Source organism: Cydia splendana, chromosome 17, assembly GCF_910591565.1.
Source record: "Cydia splendana chromosome 17, ilCydSple1.2, whole genome shotgun sequence".
NCBI lineage: Eukaryota > Metazoa > Arthropoda > Insecta > Lepidoptera > Tortricidae > Cydia > Cydia splendana.
This window is the reverse complement of record NC_085976.1, coordinates 3,910,813-3,929,162: the sequence shown is the minus strand read 5'-3', so window position 1 is coordinate 3,929,162 and position 18,350 is coordinate 3,910,813. Positions and strand designations below refer to the sequence as shown.

General features: G+C 36.4%; 1 protein-coding gene and 1 long non-coding RNA gene across 2 annotated transcripts in view; one reads left to right on the top strand and one right to left on the bottom strand.

Annotated features, from left to right (window-relative positions):
- The window catches only part of LOC134798704 (gonadotropin-releasing hormone receptor), a 76,277-nt gene that overhangs the window by 48,565 nt on the left and 9,362 nt on the right, over window positions 1–18,350 (top strand). The window contains exons 2-3 of the mRNA XM_063771089.1: window positions 1,247–1,924; window positions 7,966–8,149. Coding sequence (XP_063627159.1) covers window positions 1,280–1,924; window positions 7,966–8,149 — 829 coding nt within the window. The 5' untranslated portion in view covers window positions 1,247–1,279. The remainder of the gene's footprint in view (window positions 1–1,246; window positions 1,925–7,965; window positions 8,150–18,350) is intronic.
- The window catches only part of LOC134798747 (uncharacterized), a 399,895-nt gene continuing 388,353 nt past the window's right edge, over window positions 6,809–18,350 (bottom strand). The window contains exon 2 of the long non-coding RNA XR_010145266.1: window positions 6,809–7,312. This is a non-coding gene — a long non-coding RNA (uncharacterized LOC134798747). The remainder of the gene's footprint in view (window positions 7,313–18,350) is intronic.

Genomic DNA, 18,350 nt, shown 5'->3' with positions numbered 1-18,350 from the left:
ATCACTTTCGAAATACTTACAGACTACTGTATTTTATTCAAAGCGTTTGAAAATATAATGAGTGGGCCACGTTTTAAAGAAACCGCTATATAAATATCTTTTTCTCCGTATATTTTTAACATTATTTCTAAACTGTTATTCAAGTAGATTGAATAGCCAAAATAACAAAGGCTTTTCTAAACAATGAAAAGTAACATATATTTTCGGCCTGTCTAGTAATTATTATGTTATGTGTATTCGACGTTTAGAAAGTAAAATAAACTTAATAAAAAAACCGGCCAAGTGCTAGTTGAAGTCGCGCACTGTGAAAATTTCAACTGTCTAGCTCATGAGATACAGCCTGGTGTCAGACAGACGGACACTGGACAGACGTTGGGTACGGAACCCTAAAAAGACACGTACATTAGGTATATTTAATTGTGAGCGTTGGTGCAGAAAGTAAATTATTGTAAATTAATGCTATTTTTGTCAGTTAAGTTTTTTGGTTTCAGTACCAATACATTCCAATTTTAATATTGAACAATTTAATATAAATGAAATAAAGGATTCATTTTTATATTGCGTCTATTTTTTGTTATATCTACTCATGTATACTATAACTGTACAGTGTATACTCAAAAAAAGTTCCCGTGCCACCTTCGACCTGAAAAAGTTGTCACTCATACTCGTACGCCGTGTCACACGCGTAGGTACTTACCCAAATTTGAATGAACCCAATGTACTCATGAATCCAAAACTGCTTTCCATTTGCATGGCAGATGAACAACTTTTCACATTCTCGTGAGTTAATACGCTGTTAAAGCCGTTGAAGCGAATCATTTCAGTTGAGACTAAAATTAAATCTGATGGCTGGGTGAATTGCAAAAACATTGTACATGATTAAGCATAGTTAAGACACTGTATTAGTCTTAAGTTAATTGATTCAATTATGCTAAGAAAATTAACAATCAATAAATTGTATTGCTTTACTTAAGTCACTCACATTATGTCTATAACTTTACACTTTCATGCATAAAACTGAAATAGAAACGGCTTATTTGTCGAAATACAGTGGAATCAATTAGCTTCAGACTAATTACAGTTCCTTAAATGTGTAATTTTTTTTGCAATTCAACCCGCTGCGTTTTTTATCAAGTACGTATATCAAATAAGAGTTATGAGAACATCTTTGTACAAGGTACCTTAGAATAAGTTTTATAACCGTTTATGTATTGTTCATTTACATATAATTTTTTTTTTGTTTCAGATTGACGGAAAAAAAGCTAACGCATGACGAAACATGGGGAGTTTAGGCAACAATACCACATTATATGACGATAAAAACCTGAGTTTACCAGGATTAGAAATACGACCTGCATTTGAAATTTGGCCTATAGAAAAATGCATCAGATTGGCGATAATAGATAATAGCACTGATCCAACAAATCTCACTCAAAGTGAGTTTTTGTACAACGATACTCGTCTGAAATGTTGGGAGCACTCACCAGTACTGAAAAATGGGACATTAATAAGAGTCAGCGTGCTTTCAGTGATAGCAATATTATCGTTCTTTCTGAATGTAGCAACTATAATAAGTATAAGAAGAGGCAAGCGAAGCAGAGGTCGGGCGAGGCCATCCTGGACGGCGATATACAGTCTAATATTTCAACTGAGCATCGCTGACTTGCTCGTAACAGTATTTTGTATTGGAGGAGAAGCCGCCTGGATGTTTACAGTGCAGTGGTACGCTGGCAATGTGGGATGCAAGTTATTTAAGTTTGTGCAAATGTTCTCACTATATTTGAGTACAAATATATTGGTGTTGATTGGGGTTGATCGGTGGCTGGCTATTAAATACCCTATGAAGAGTATTGGCACGGCGACGAGAAGTGGACGACTAGTCATTTCAGCTTGGATTTTAAGTTTTGGATTTAGTATACCACAAGTAAGTGTCAACTATGTTTTATACTAATTTGCAACGGTTTCCCAATTGTCCCCCGCGTAGAAAAATAAAATAAAATGGACACTTTAGTTATCTAATTTAGCCGTGTATTAAAAAAACACTCTTATTTAAACTTTTACGATTTTTACACATTATTAAATTGTACAACGGAACTTAATCGCATATTTAAGTTTTAAGATTCCACCCGAGACCACGGGGACAACGCCGTCCTCGAAACATCGGAGGTAAATCTTAAAACTTAAATACGCGATTAACGGCGCGATTCGGGAAATGAATTAGAGATTAACTAGACACGATATAGTAAAGATATGTGACATCCCACGGGTAAAGGTACCTTATGGCGGAACCTTTTTCCGTGGAACGTCACATATCTTCACTATTTCATATCTAGTGAATCTGTAATTCATTTCCCGAATCGCGCCGCTAGCCGCCATAAGGTACCTTTTTCGGTGGAACGTCACATATCTTTACTAAATCGTATCTAGTTAATCTCTAATTCATTCCCCGAATCGAGCCGTAAGTCCCGTTGTACAATTTACCATATAAGTCAGAACACTAAAATAATTGTAACAGTTTTGCTATGGACCATTTATCGTTATCAGAGATACTTATAAAATATCGTATTGTCGTTATTAGTTTAAGTTATCAAGTATGTATGTACCTACTTTTTTAAACAACCTTGAGGCAAGTTTCTTTGAGCAGTATTATAATGTTTTCAACTTCAATGGTTAGTCATTTAACCGCGATCAAATTACCATTAGTGTTTCGTTTTAAAATTCGACTTAAATGACAGTTTATATTACGATTAGGTACATGTCTTATTGGTTAAGAGTTGAATAAAAAATATTTTATTTCAGATAACATACACACTTTAAAATTACAATTAGGTACAAATAAAATGAAATAGAAATACTATACTAATATCATTTATTAACCCAAAATATATGTTTGCAAATAGACTAAATAATCAAATATAAACTTAAAATATATCCAGCTTGTATACTTATAGGTACAAAATATTCACAACGCAGGCTTCGTCAGGTGGCCACAAATGCAAATCAGCAACATGCTTCGTCAAAACAAACCTTCGTCATTTTTAAATAATAATGCAAAGTTAAACAAAACAATTGTCACGAATCGTACCTGGGTCAAAAGTCCCCATCACACTGGCAGCGTTACCACGTTGAATGGCCAATGAGATTTGGTGAACCAGGTACGATCCGGACCGAGGGAGAAATTCAATTACAAATAAAATGCCAATTATTATATTATATCAATATTTGTTACTATTTTTATTTTTATTTAAACTTTATTGCACATAAAATAAAATTATAAGTACAAATGGCGGACTTAATGCCATAAGGCATTCTCTACCAGTCAACCACTGGGCCAAAAAGATACAGCTACATAACTATTATTTACGCTTTAGCCCCATTAGAACTCTGTTGAAGATATTTTTTTTTTATTTTATAAAGGTGACGTTTAATGTCAATTACAGCTACATAACTGATGTTGCGGGGTCGTTGTTGCCGCCCCGTTGTCCCTATCAACTTCCTGGATAAAATAAATGACTGAATGATCGTCGTAATCGCGGCAGTAATAGGGACCGTGCGCGTTGGAGGGTCTGCCATCTTGTGGCCTGAATCGGAAACATATGTGCACATGTACAGTCACCTGCAATAATATGTTACACAACGAAGGCCGCAAAAATATCCGACACGATCTTATTTGTAGAGCCTTAAGAGCGTGTCACATATTTTTGCGGCCTTCAAACAGTAACATATTATTGCAGGTGACTGTACATTGCCAAAGCCAAAGCAAGTGCTACCATCTACCGTTTTCGTATGTACGTTTCCTTGTGCATGGTAGGTTCCGCCATCTTGTGGGTTATCCGTGACGTCACGTGGCAACAGCGACGCCGCAAGAGTAATGCAGCTGCAGTTGATATCTGAACATCACCTTAACCTGACCATATTTTTATTAAAAAATATAAAGTCAAGGTTAAATTGAACTACGCAGTATTTTTAAATATAATATGCGCTACTTGGTATCAATATTTATATTAGCAATTTAGCACCTATAAATTTTGCAGACGGTGAAAATCATAAAAGCAGATATCTGTGAATAGCAATCTCCATTGAAATGAATATACGTCGTGTAGGGAATACCTGAAAACCAATATTGACTTACCTATCTGCGTACGATTTTTACGCTATGTAATAAGCTTTACATATTGTAATACATGTAAGCTCGATTGGTTTTTTGTATCGTTTACCTTTTTCTAAATTTTGGGCTTAACGGTTGACATTTCCCCATGATTTATTCTTCTTTTTCCTCGCATTATCCCGGCATTTTGCCACGGCTCACGGAACCTGGGGTCCGCTTGACAACTAATCCCAAGAATTGATTTAGGCACTAATTTTTACGAAAACGAGTGCCATTTGACCTTCCAACCCATTATAAATAAATATTAGGATACACAGCTTGACTAAGTCCCACAGTAAGCTCAAGAAGACTTGTGTTGTGATTAGTCCGGTTTCCTCGCGATGTTTTCCACCGAAAAGAAACTGGCAAATATCAAATGATATCGTACCGCTAGGCCACCATTTCCCCATGATTTATTCTGAAAAAGTAATTTTGTTTTTGTTTTGGTAGGTTTGTATTAATTATGATGAAGTTGTGAGAGACTAGGTGTTTTAATAGTAATTTCAAAAGTAATAAAGCTGTCATACATTTGACACAAATCGTCTTCATATTAGGAAAACAAGCGCCACTTTTAGGACTAAAACTAGTTACAGAAGTTATAAATAAATCAAATAAAAATGTTTTTCTATTTTCTGAACAGGACAGGTATAGTACATGTTATATAAACAAAAAAAATAAACATAATCTAAAATTACCTATAAATAAAAAAAACTGGCTCCAACTCTGTGCCTTTGGGCAGGGTGCCAAGAAGGCTGGCGGCATTGCCGCGCTGGACGGCAATACCAATGCGTTGCGCAAGGTAGGAGCCAGCCCTCTTGTCACCCGTCGCCTCCACGAGGCGCTTCGCCAGCTCGGAGAATATGCCGTGGGCGCCAGGTCCTCACGGCCCAAGGGTTTCCACCCCAAACGGCTCAAACATGCAGCCAGAATCAATGGCTGCATATTTGCGCCGCTTGAGGTGTTCAGCCGCGTTGGTGGCCGCACCAGCTCTGTTAGATGTTCCTGGAAGATGGGACGGCGCAAGGGTCAACGGTCCACTGTCCACGCATGTGGCATCCCAAACTAAAGGCCTTCTGAACATATAAATCACATGTTTGAACCGTGTGAAAACAATGACTTAAATAAAATACAGCAATTTATTTTTCGGGTGCATCATTCAAAATTTCAAAGTGGTTTAGCAACTCTTTTTATTTGAGGTATTTAGGTAATATTATATACTAGTGGCTCTGTGAGCTGTAGACCTCGCGAGCAGAGCTTTAAATAACATGGTACTATAAGAGCTTTAAATATAGTAAATGAAAAAAAAAAAAACAATACGAAATGTATGTGTAAAAAAATACAATAAGTTATAATAATATCCCAGCATACAATTACTGAGGATCGAACCCAGACCCTCTGTGCAAACAGAAAAAGCGAAGGTTTACAAACTGAGCCAAATAGTTCTTAGATGGGTTGACGAAATTTAGCTACTCCTTCTCAAATTAAAATTAGTTAAAATTAAATATCTCCATACCTTCGAAACCAGCGAAATAAATTTTCTGAATTTTTGGCCATTTAATCTATAAACATATCTCAAAAAGAAAACACTCGTATGGTACCGATACCACTATTTGTTTAGGCGCGAGCTATCACAACTCCGCCATTTAAAAAAAAATCAAAAAACCGGACGGACAAAAAAATTTTATTTAGACATAGAATCCAGTCACAAAATTTCACGAGATTCGGTTAAGAATTACGACCTGTAGAGGAGAACATCCGGACATACAAAAGCAAAATGCTCCAGTCGAAACGTAGACCTTCGCTACGCTCCGGTCAATTATAGAAGTTACTTAGTATTGTTTTCCCGTTAAACTAAAAAACGGAGATTTCTTTGTGTTTATTATAAGATAAACGACCAAAACTTTTTGGGTTGACCCTTTTGCAGCTGTGTTGACAACTAAGCCAACTTAAACAGTTTTTTGCTCATGATGGCCACTGTAATACGCAATGCCCTTCAATAAGAAACGACTTTTTCACAGCCCTTTATTTTCTGTAGGCACATACGTAAGTCATAGAGAAAAAAATACATAGAGTGCTCACTCCATACATCAGTTTTAGTACCAAAATGACTGTTATTTTCGTAGTGGACACCTAGAGCGGAATTATCAGTACTGCTACTTGACAATAGATGTTGCAACGACCGAAAAGTCTAATGCTCAACAATTTTATGCTCCTGATGTAGGTATGGAGTGATCACTCTGTTCTTACTATATATCTCTATGCTTAAGTGTTAAAGTTAAGGTCTCCTGTCGAAGTTACCATCTTATGGATTGCCGGAGGGACTATGCAAATGGATCGCTAGCTTTTTGTCCGGCAGACGCATACGAGCAGTAGTAGACGGAAGCTGCTCCGATAGCATGGACATTAACGCTGGCGTTCCGCAAGGTTCTGTGCTATCCCCAACGCTGTTTTTGCTGCACATCAATGACATGTTGTCTATCGATGACATTCATTACTGGGGATGCCTATTACACAGGCCGTGCCAATATCCCTCGTTTTATGGTGCTGGAGAGACGTAAAAAGCGTGTGTTGGACATTGAGAGCACTCTATCCAGAGTTTCGGTGTGGGGTCGGGACAATTTAGTGCGATTCAACCCCACCAAGACACAAGTTTGCGCGTTCACCGCTAAGAAAACCCCATTTACTGTGGTCCCACAGTTCCAAGGCACAGCCCTTACCATGTCAGGGAGTATTGGGATCCTCGGTGTTGACATCTCCAGTGTCGTCCAATTCCGCAGCCACCTGGAAGGTAAGGCTGCGCTGGCATCCAAAAAACTCGGTGTGCTCAATAAAGCGAGGCGATACTTTACTCCGGGGCAAAGACTGCTGCTGTATAAATCGCAAGTCAGACCCCATATGGAGTACTGCTGTCACCTTTGGGCAGGAGCACCTGGATGCCAGCTTGGACCCTTCGACTCAGTCCAAAGGCGCGCTGTAAGAATCGTCGATGATCCCAAACTCACAAGCGGTATTGAACCTTTAAGTCTAAGGAGAGATTTTGCCTCCTTGAGTGTGTTCTACCGCTTGTACAATGGGCTGTGCTCTGAGGAACTATTTGACATGATGCCAACGGCCGCTTTCTATCACCGCACCGCTCGTCGTCGGCAGGGTGTTCATCCTCACACCCTAGAACCTAAATCGTCTCGTACTGTGCGATTTAAGAGGAATTTCCTCCCGCGGACGCTCCGGCTGTGGAATGAGCTCCCTTCCGAGGTTTTCCCGAGGGTCTACAGTATGAGGTTCTTCAAAAAAGGAGTGTACAGGTTTTTAAAAGGTCGGCAACGCGCATGTAACACCTCTGGAGTTGCAGGCGTCCATAGGCTACGGTGACTGCTTACCATCAGGCGGGCCGTATGCTTGTTTGCCACCGATGTGGTATTAAAAAAAAAGTTATAAAAGGACAAAGGAAATAGACCCAATTTAGGATAATAATCCTTTTCAGGATAAATTTGTAACGAACCAAACCCTTGTTCTAAATTTAATTACGATTAGAGCGGTTTCGCACTACGTCCGATCCGAATCCGATCCTAACCCGTGAAAATATGGTCCGTAGTAGCCGTAGAACTATTTATATGGTAAGTTACGCACTAGATCCGATCTCCGTCATTCGATTTCTTTCCGTCATTCAACGTGTGCGGTGCGTAGCTTACCATAGAAATAGTTCTACGGCTACTACGGACCATATTATCACGGGTTCGTATCGGATTCGGATCGGACGTAGTGCAAAACCGCTCTTAGGGTGACAATGCTATCCTAATTGTCTTTTTTCATTGTTTCAGATGATAGTGTTTCAAGTAGCAAAAGGCCCTTTTGTTGAGGAGTTCTACCAATGTGTCACGCACGGAGTTTACTCAGCGAAGTGGCAAGAGCAATTGTATACAACGCTGTCCTTGGTTTTCATGTTCATTCTGCCACTCCTGATTCTGGTGTCGACCTACGTTTCTACTGTTCGGACAATTGCTCGTAAGTATTTATTTATTTATTTACAAGGAGATCCAACAGCTAACTAAATAACAACGGAATCTTAAATACCTAGATATTATTAGTATGAAAGAGATAAGACTCGAACTAAAACTAAAAACAGAACAACATTCGCCTACATAAGAAAACCTACTACCGGTGACAGGACACCAAAAAAAATGGAAAAAAAGAACAAAAGAGAAACTAAGAACAAAATAATGAGTTATAACTTAGATACTACATATAACTATTTACAAGGCACTCACTTACGAGATAAATACGAAATGTCTAATTGAAACACATTTCCTTCAATTTGCGCCTCATGGAGGGAATGTCGCAATTAAATACATATATATCAATATCAAGCTCTGTCGTTAGCTTATTCAAATTACGGCTCGCACGCTTAAAAAAACTATTACGTCTGTAGTTGGACGATGTTCGCTTTAATGAGATAGGAGAAAAGTGTATTTTTGACCGAGAAGGGGTTACGAATGAGATCTGCTGGAGCAATTTATTTATTGTGTAATGTGAGTCACATGTATATGTATACTACGTTCAATCAATCTTTGGGTAATATGGCTCCACATTGACACTATCGATGATTTCGCCAACGTCAAAGTGGTATCCACGTGGGAGCGAATTAAATATTTCATGTTATAAACTTCAGCCAGTGTACGGTAACATAAACAATAAATTATGGCCTCTAGGGTTCTATCCAGACACGGTTAGAGGTACTAGTAGAAATACTAAATGCTCGTAGAGCACGACGTTGTTCGGTTGTTGGGTTATGAGGCTCTTGTGAGGCGATATCTGGACTTTACAAGGGCCACGTGGGGCTTCCTAGCGTTGACGCCAGAATGGTAGTTAAACTCGTATCAAGATTATTTTTTCATTATCCGCACACCTCCACATTAGTTTACTGCATAATGAGCTATCAGTAATACATTTTAAACAACATTTTCTCTGCTCGTCATAAACAATATTTGACTATGTGGTACCTATTGATACACTGTTTAAGGGTTAATGAGCAAAAACAAAGAAATTAATCACGAGCCGATGTCACCAAGATGGCGGTCGACAAGAAGCCCCGTATACTACGTTTAACGAACCAATTCACACTGACACTGACAGATTGGATGTCAACGTCAAATCACTTCTACAATTCTTTACACGACTACACGTTTTTTTTATGATATAGGAGGCAAACGAGGAGACGGATCACCTGATGGTAAGCGATTACCACCGCCCATGGACACCCGCAACACCAGGAGGGTAGCAAGCGCATTGCCGGCCTTTAAGATGGGAGTACGCTCTTTTCTTGAAGGTTTGAAGGTCGTATCGGTCCGGAAATACCGCAGGCGACAGTGCATTCCACAGTTTGGCTGTGCGAGGCAGGAAGTGTGAAACTTCGTTACGTGTGAAAATCCAATACGATCGGATTATGCAAATGTCGAGTATCAATAATGGCGGTTAGGGCTTCAAGGTTTTATAATCCTTTGGTTAAAATTATACTAAAAATTCTTACAAAATAAATCTGCCAGACATGTAGGTATGTAGGTACCACAACCATTTTCTTTACAAATTCCTGATAGTGGGCATTATAATGGTCATAGTTAGAGTTAGACCAAGAAAAGTCTGCCATGATCTTGATAGCACACGCAGTGCAAGTGTTATTTTAGACGTCAACCTTCTATGAAATTATGACGTATTAAATAGCACCTGCACAGCGTGTGCTATCAAAATCGTTGCAGACTTGAACTCTATCAACGTGATCGCTCGATAATGAAATTATCTGTTCTTTTTTATCGTGCGGTAGGTATTAAAATGCTTTGATACGTATACCTGTTTCCAATTTTGTGTATTTCTATCATCTAGCATCTGTTGGAATTCAGCATGTTTATCTTACACTGCTGCTCAATAAATCAAAAATAAATAAATAATCGTGTTTGTCTAAATTTAGAGTAACTAACCGAAAATATTATTCATGTGTATTGATTATGAACGACGGGAAGAACATGATAACTGGCGGGAAAAAATTAAGAAATTGGAACCTTACGTAATTTTATTTTAAGTTCAAATTTCTTGAATAGAATGTCTCGAGTTATCAACTTTTTCTCGCCGTGTTTACCTAATTCAGTATCTCCAATCATCAACGTTTTTGTATAGACTGTTATAATAAATAAATATGACTCTAAAAAGATAACTAGCACAAAATGTATGACGCCCTTAAGACAATTGACATCATCCTGATTAGGCAACGCTGCAGTTACAAAATATATTAAAAGTTTTGTCTGTTTCACTATTTATTTGAGTAACATTTAGTTAGAGCTATAAGATAACAATATAATAATTAGATAAGTTTTATTTTTAATCAAAAAACCCACTACCTACTTACAAATATACTAAGGATGTTTTTAAAAGCTTTTCAGAGCGAAAATAGAAAATGAAGACAAGGATAAGTACCTATAACTTAAAGTCTAATGCATCCTCGACTTCATAGCTCCTTTTTTTGCAGATCTGGCAATTATTTAATAGACATAACTTTTGCCACTACTATGTGCTTATAATTGCGCAATTCTGCCATGTCACGCGCATCTCATGTAACTTTAAAAGTTGAGTTTCGAGATAATTACGTTTAAAGTTTTAAAGATTCAAATGCTGTTATCGTTGATGGTACATCGTATTTTGTATATACTTTCTAAACTACATGTTAGAAATATGGTCACAGAATAGGCCCTTCAATTTTTTTTTCGCATAATTGAATAGTTTTTATTTTATTTGAATTAAATGGTTCCGCATGATCAACTCTTCCATACTATAGTGGTCACACGAAGTCATGTAAGTCAAGTTACATGACATACGCGTGATCAGACGTGGCACGTATTACTTTACCAACCTGATTCAAGTCTTCGTCGAACTCAAACTTGTCAACAATTTAATTGGTCCTTTTGTGTTACGCATAAAATGTCATGAATTGTGCTTGATTTTAGTAAAAGGTACCACTTTGTCGATTGTTGATAAGGTTCCAAATGAATCTTTATGGAATTAGCGCCTTATCGACAACCGACAAAGTCGTCCTTTTAGCCGAAAAACGTCTCAATTTATGGGTTTTGTTAAACAACGGAATCAATTAAATTGCTAACAAATAGATATGTAAATTTATAGAAATCTATCCCTTAATAAGTATGAATTAAATAATTTGGGTCATAAAATAAAATAAAATAAATAAAATATATATACATACATCGACTAAAAATACATCGATAATCAACTCATCAAAATAAACATATACATAATATTAGATATTTCGATTATACTAGTACCTCCTTATGCTAACACTTCTTATTAGAATTGCGTTAAGCAGAAAGGATAATTCCGCTTGCGCATAAACCATACCGTATTTTACGAGATAAAATGTGTAATTTTTTCATAATCGAGTGAAATAATATTGTTGTCGTATAAACCAAGCGCTCGGCCAGACATGCCTAACTCCGGTAACTTAAGAAACGTTGGTGATATTTTGATTGTGTCAGTCATGCATATATCATGCAACTCAAGTTAACTGAGTTGTCTCTGACGCCATCGGCAAAAAAATTAAGTTACATGAGTTAGTCATATGCTTTTCTCAGTAAATAATGAAGATTTTCAAATTGTTCTTTTAGGAGATATATATTTAATGGTTTTTAAGACGATTTAGACGTGACACGGCAGAATTACTGGTTTCCTTGTGTGTTATTTTAGGTAGGAATCGAGAATAGTAACCACTAACAGAATATTACCAAGGAAGTCGTAAAATCAATATTTGTGTATCAGTTGCAATATTAAGACTTGTACAGACAGTCAGACATGGCTTAAAGCCAATAATTTGTTTGTCTATTTAATCGATCAATACCCATTTCAATAAAATGTATACAGGGTGACTAAAAACTAACTGCATTCCCATTGCCAGGGAGGTTTTGGGATTATACTGAGCAACTTTTACTATGGGACCAACATCGAAATCGCGAAAAGAAATTGGCTGATTCATACATTTTGGCTGGTCCAATTTCTATGGGAGGGTAAACTTTTATTTCGCGATTTCGGGGTTGGTCACATAGTGAAAGTTGCTCAGTATAATCCCAAAACCTCCCTGGCAACGGGAATGCAGTTATTTTTAGCCACCGTGTATACACACCACAATACCATATTATAGTGGCTATTAACAACACTAACGCATTTACAGGTAGCATCTGCTTGTAAAATTAAAACAAAACTACTCGCTTGTAATCCATTTAATATTCTACAACTTCTAATTCTATCCGTTGGTTATTTTTATCCTTACATCCGTTTATTATTCAAACACAGCGATTAAACAAATAAACTCATTTGAATTACTGCAAAATAACATTTTCTAAGCTTCAATGTTACCTATACAAAACAACAGCTCTTAGGTCTGCTAAGTGTTAATGGGTATTATTGTTTATAAATACTCCTATTTTCATCATTCACTTCTGGGCTGTCGAAAACGTTAACATTTGACTTATAGGCATATATTATGTATTTTTACATTTCAAATTTAATCAAAAGAAATAATTATTATTTTTTATAACATAATAAAAACACTAAAATTGGTTAAAAAATCCTTATGGACCACTTCATATAAAGAGTAGTAGTTAAGTATTTAGGTATGAACTTTAAAATACTAGGTAGTGTCAACATAATAAACAAATTTAGGAGATACCAACCTGGGCATAAATAGAAATATTGATATTAATGATTAGAAACACGTCACACATTTCTAAAGCATTAATATTCATTTTAGCCCATACTATTTTGACATTTAATCCCAGATAAAGTTAAAATTCCGGTTTAATCAAATTGGGATTAATCTGTTGTTGACGTTGCATAAGTCGTGCTTGTAAACAAAGAGAAAGTTTGAAATGTGTCAGTAGCTATATTGGACAATAAAATAATTTACCCACTCGAAAACGTATCATTCTACCGTCGCCAGGAAATATTATAGTTTTAAGAAAAAAACTTAATTATAGGCTCACCGATTCAATCTCGTCAACTGTTTTGTATTCTTAAGGCTCCCACCAGTGTGCGGTTCAAGCATATTCAGTACAAAAATGCCGCACAGTGCTGCACACGGTGGAATCCCGCCTTTATCGTCTTCTTAGTTACAGTCACTCAAAAGAGCATGCAAATAATAAAAGGGTCGTCGTGTTTAGCGCTGTCGAGTTTAATTTTGTGTCAATGTCTATGATTCAGATTCACCATACATTTTTATGAAATCTCCTCGAACGACTATTCCTACCCGCATCTCCATCGATGGGACCAGTTATCCTCGACCATGACCATCTGATATCGAATCGCTTATCGTAAAATAAAATCGTTGACATTTTCGGTACACTTACTTGTTAACCTTTTAAATGGTAGCTCGTGTGGAAGCAGAAACCTTAAATGTTTGTTGAACAGTAAAATAAATTGACAGATACTGGTTTATAGTTTATTTTTTCCAAAGATGAAATGAAACAATGATGAATTAATTTAAGCGGCTGCGGTGAATTCTTCGATCGTATTACACCCGGATCTAAGTCTTATTTTTTAGGGTTCCGTAGGTACCTTAAATGTTTAAAGTATAGGGTCTACTTTAAGATAGATAATATGACAACTTGTGGCATGTTTGACGCATGTTTATTTTAGTCTCTTCTAAACTCTAGAATACCTACCTAAAAGTATAAATAAAATCATATATAGGCAGTGAGATAACCACCTTACATTACCATAAATACCATAATTATACTATTGATTACTTGCCAAATGTCTATAACGCACAGCAATTTAATATCGTTCTGCGGTTAGATTGCATCCGGAATACTACCGGCGATTGAAAACATTTACTGTTGACGTAGGCAATAAATCATTACAGATATTGTAGATTCAAGCAAGTGGTTATACACTATACAGGGTACGATCACGCTTTAAATATAGTATAAAAATGCTTAACTACTATGTGTAAATGCAAACTTCTCTTTTATTATTTGCAGCGATAACAAATATTGTCCACAGTAACAAAACAATAAATTATTGATTACATAAACAATGAAAATATTACATTGCGCCTTAGAACTGGGTCAAAATACTTACCCTATATTTTTTTTATCTTAGGCGCTACTTTCCAGAGATGACAACTTCAATATATATCTGTTTTTTTATTAACACATAACGAATGACGTAATGTTATGCTCTATTAATGTTTCTAATATACACAATTAACGTAAAAGCTTGCTTACAAAATTGTACTTTACCCCTTTGTAATTAAAAGCAATACCTATAGGTACTTATATTATCTACTACATGATATGACGTCGAAAGTGACCATGACCATCAAATAGATGAAGCCATAACAGTTGTAGTTTAAGGTTTGGATACTTACACTGATATAAATACTTGTGTCATTTGTTTTTTGGCATTGAATTATTCGTGACAATGCCATACTCATACTCATACTCATATATTTTATTGCAGTTCACGTGTACAGAGGATCTTAGAGCTAAGTACCTACAGTTTCAACATGAACCCTGTTGATGCAAAATTATTAATGAAAACGGTCAGTGATGTTTTACGAGGTATTTATACATAAAAAATAAATAAATATAATAAATAAATAAATAAATATTAAGGACATTTTCACACAAATTGACTAAGCCCCACGGTAAGCTCAAGAAAGCTTGTGTTGTGGGTACTCAGACAACGATATATATAATATATAAATACTTAAATACATAGAAAACAACCATGACTCAGGAACAAATATCTGTATCATCATACAAATAAATGCCCTTACCAGGATTCGAACCCGGGACCATCGGCTTCATAGGCAGGGTCACTACCCACTAGGCCAGACCGGTCGTCAAATAAATGAATTGTCTAATATCCAACTACAAAAAAAAACATCTGATGATTCAAAACCCCGAAGGTATTTTGTCTCACTACTGACTATTTATTTTGTCTCACTACTGACTATTGAATTATAGTTAATCTGTTTGCCTAAATGGTCGGTTTAGCTTCAAATTATGGCTGAACTTTAAATTCAATAATTTTCTTGTGAAGAAAAAACACATGACAAAATTCATAATGACATACTAATACTATATAAATTAGATCTATGAACCCAAAGGAAGATAAGTCATAAAATGCCGGGACAAGGCTAGGAAGATGATAATGATATATAGTTCTATGCCACATAAAAAAAACTTATAGAAAGGCATAGTTCTAAAAACACCCGTGAATACATGAATCAATTTAGCATTTTTTTACTGTCTATACCAATAATAACCTAAACAACAGTAGATACTGATGTTGTACATAATTATTTTCCATCGTATTTTCACGGAAACGTACGAACTTGTCGTGCTATTTCAGTCAGTCTCGGTACAAAGTGCTAAGGTTGACAGAAGTAGCATGACAAATATGAACGTTTCCGAGTAAAATAGGATGGAAAACAATTCTGTAATAGATCTGCCGGGCAGCTGCAGTTGAATCAATTCAGAATTAAGTAGTTATTGGCTATAAACCGGTCGATTAGACACGTTTCGTTTGTTTACGATTTGTTATTGACATTCTCATACACTTTCACCATTAATTTGAAAATATGGAGGCACATTTTGATTATATTTTGAATCAATTTTATCTACATTTGTTATGGATATGATCTTTCAGTGTCAAAAGTGACGTTTCTGGTTGAAGAAGCACATCCACAATAAAACACACATCCATAATAAAACCAGATCACATTCTTAACCTGTTATTACAATCAGAATAGAGTCAGACCGAGAAAAGTCTGCAGCGATTTTGATAGCCCACGCAGTGCAAGTGTCATTTTAAACGTCCAACTTCTATGAAATCATGATGTACACTTGCACTGCGTGGGCTATGAAAATCGCTGCAGACTTTTCTTGGTCTAACTCTACGCCTATGGGTGAATATATTGCAGTTGAGCTTTCGTTATTAACATAGATGAACTGAATAAATATAATTTAGAATTTTATAAATGCTAAGTTTAATATGAAGTTATTCATAAAATAGCATCATACGGTGCAAAACGTTTCTAACATTGATACGTTGACATGGCTTTTTATATAAATTCCATGTCCAGTTCTTTGTGGCTTTTCATCACAGAAGTGTCCTTATGCTTCAAGTGCAATAACGTTCTTTCTATCTGAAATTCCAACAGAAATTCTGGCGATGCACCGCATATGATAGCCGTGGCGTTGAATTCATTGCAAACATTACTCATGGAGTTTGATTTCCAGTGGGTATCCCTTATTCTGACGTACTCGTAATTCACAATTTTCAGGTCCTCCGAACTATTTGGGACGAACTCCCATTTTAGGAATTTTTATTTCTGCTGAATCCACTATAACCTTTTTCCTTTTCTCTGTAAGTGGTTTGATAGCAATTGTTCGCATATAAATGACACCCACAGTCCCACAATCCACATATCTCTTCCAAATTTATCTTAAATCTGATCCCTATAGGGCTGACTTGCTGTGATTATGTTTCTTTATTTTCAACACTATTGTTAGATGATAAGATTGCATTTCCACTAACTCTCTTTTAACATAATATCGGACTTGTCCTAAAATAAATGTTATTCATTCATTCATTTCTTATTAAAACTTAAGTAGTAAGATGATACACAAATATTGACTTTGATTGAGTGCATCTCCCTTTTGTATAACGTATTTAATTTTCGAATTCCACATCCCCTTTAATGTAGAAAACGATTTTTTGTCAACAAACACACAACACACAACAAACATGTCCGCCATCTAAGATTCTAAAATGGTCATAATTTTCGCACCATCACCATCACTTATCATGAAAATAATATTGTTGTAAGTAAACTCCTAAAACAGAAAAGCAGTAGGTAACTATGTAAATTTTTGGTATCGAAACAACAAGGCATTTGAATTGGAAATGCTTAGCATTTTGGAGGCAGAGCTTTCGACTTCAGTACACATAATAAGGATTTTCTGGTTGTGACATCTAGTTAAGCTAGCTTTCCATCCTTCCCTTAGGTACATTGCTTCTAGGAAAATAATGATGTATGTTAGGGTGGAGCGAAACTTTCTTTATAGTACATGTGGTCCTACTTTCCCGCACTAGTGCGGGAAACAGCACTTTCCGTTCGTATGTCAAAAGTTTAAAGGGCCATATGTACTGTAAAACGTTGTACGATACACGTGCGAATAAGTAATTCGCAACTCGTGTCGATTTAAAACACTCCCTTCGGTCGCCACATTTAATTTATCGCCACTCGTTTCGAATTTCCTTTTTTCCGCACTTGTATCGTAAATAACTATTTAGGATTTTGGTTTTCTAATAGGTAGGTAAAAAGCTACAGACAGGGTTCAAGATAAAAAAAAATAGCGACTTTACTAACAGAAGCCAGTAATTGCACCCAAAAAAGAAGAAGATAAGAATCAACAGCCCATAAATAAATACCATTTAACGAAACTAAAATAGGACTCAGATAACACAAGAAGCGGCGTGACTCTTTTGCGTCGCCTGAAATACGATACATTTTGGCCAGAAGCTCACAGACCGTTACACGCTCATCACAAATAAACTAAAATGTAAATAGTGACGCAATTATTATTAAAAGCCCTGCTGGGGTTCGCTTGGCAACTAATCCCGAGAATAGGCCTTTTCCCGGGGATAGGATAAGGCGTAGACACTAGTTTTTACGAAAGCGACTGCCATGCGACTGCGAGGGTAAACTAGACCTTATTGGGATTAGTCCGGTTTCCTCGCGATGTTTTCCTTCACCGAAAAACGACTAGTAAATATTAAATGATATTTTGTACATAAGTTCCGAAAAACTCATTGGTACGAGCCGGGGTACGAGCCGGGGTTCGAACCCGCGACCTCCGGATTGAAAGTCGCACGCTCTTACCGCTAGGCTACCGGCGCTTGTCTTATTTTTGTAATTATTTAGATATAATAGTCACAAGTAATTTTCACTAAGAAGAGTAACTTTTACGAAAAAGTCTTTTTAATTATCGACGGAGAAATAATTTTGATTAAAATAAGGCTTTTGCTAACGTAACCAAGGCCCACTTTTAGACCTTATTCCAACGAGGAAGTAGACAGTAACCAAATGTGTCTTCACTTTAATTCATGACGATTTTGACTACAGCAAATGTGTCGTCAAGTA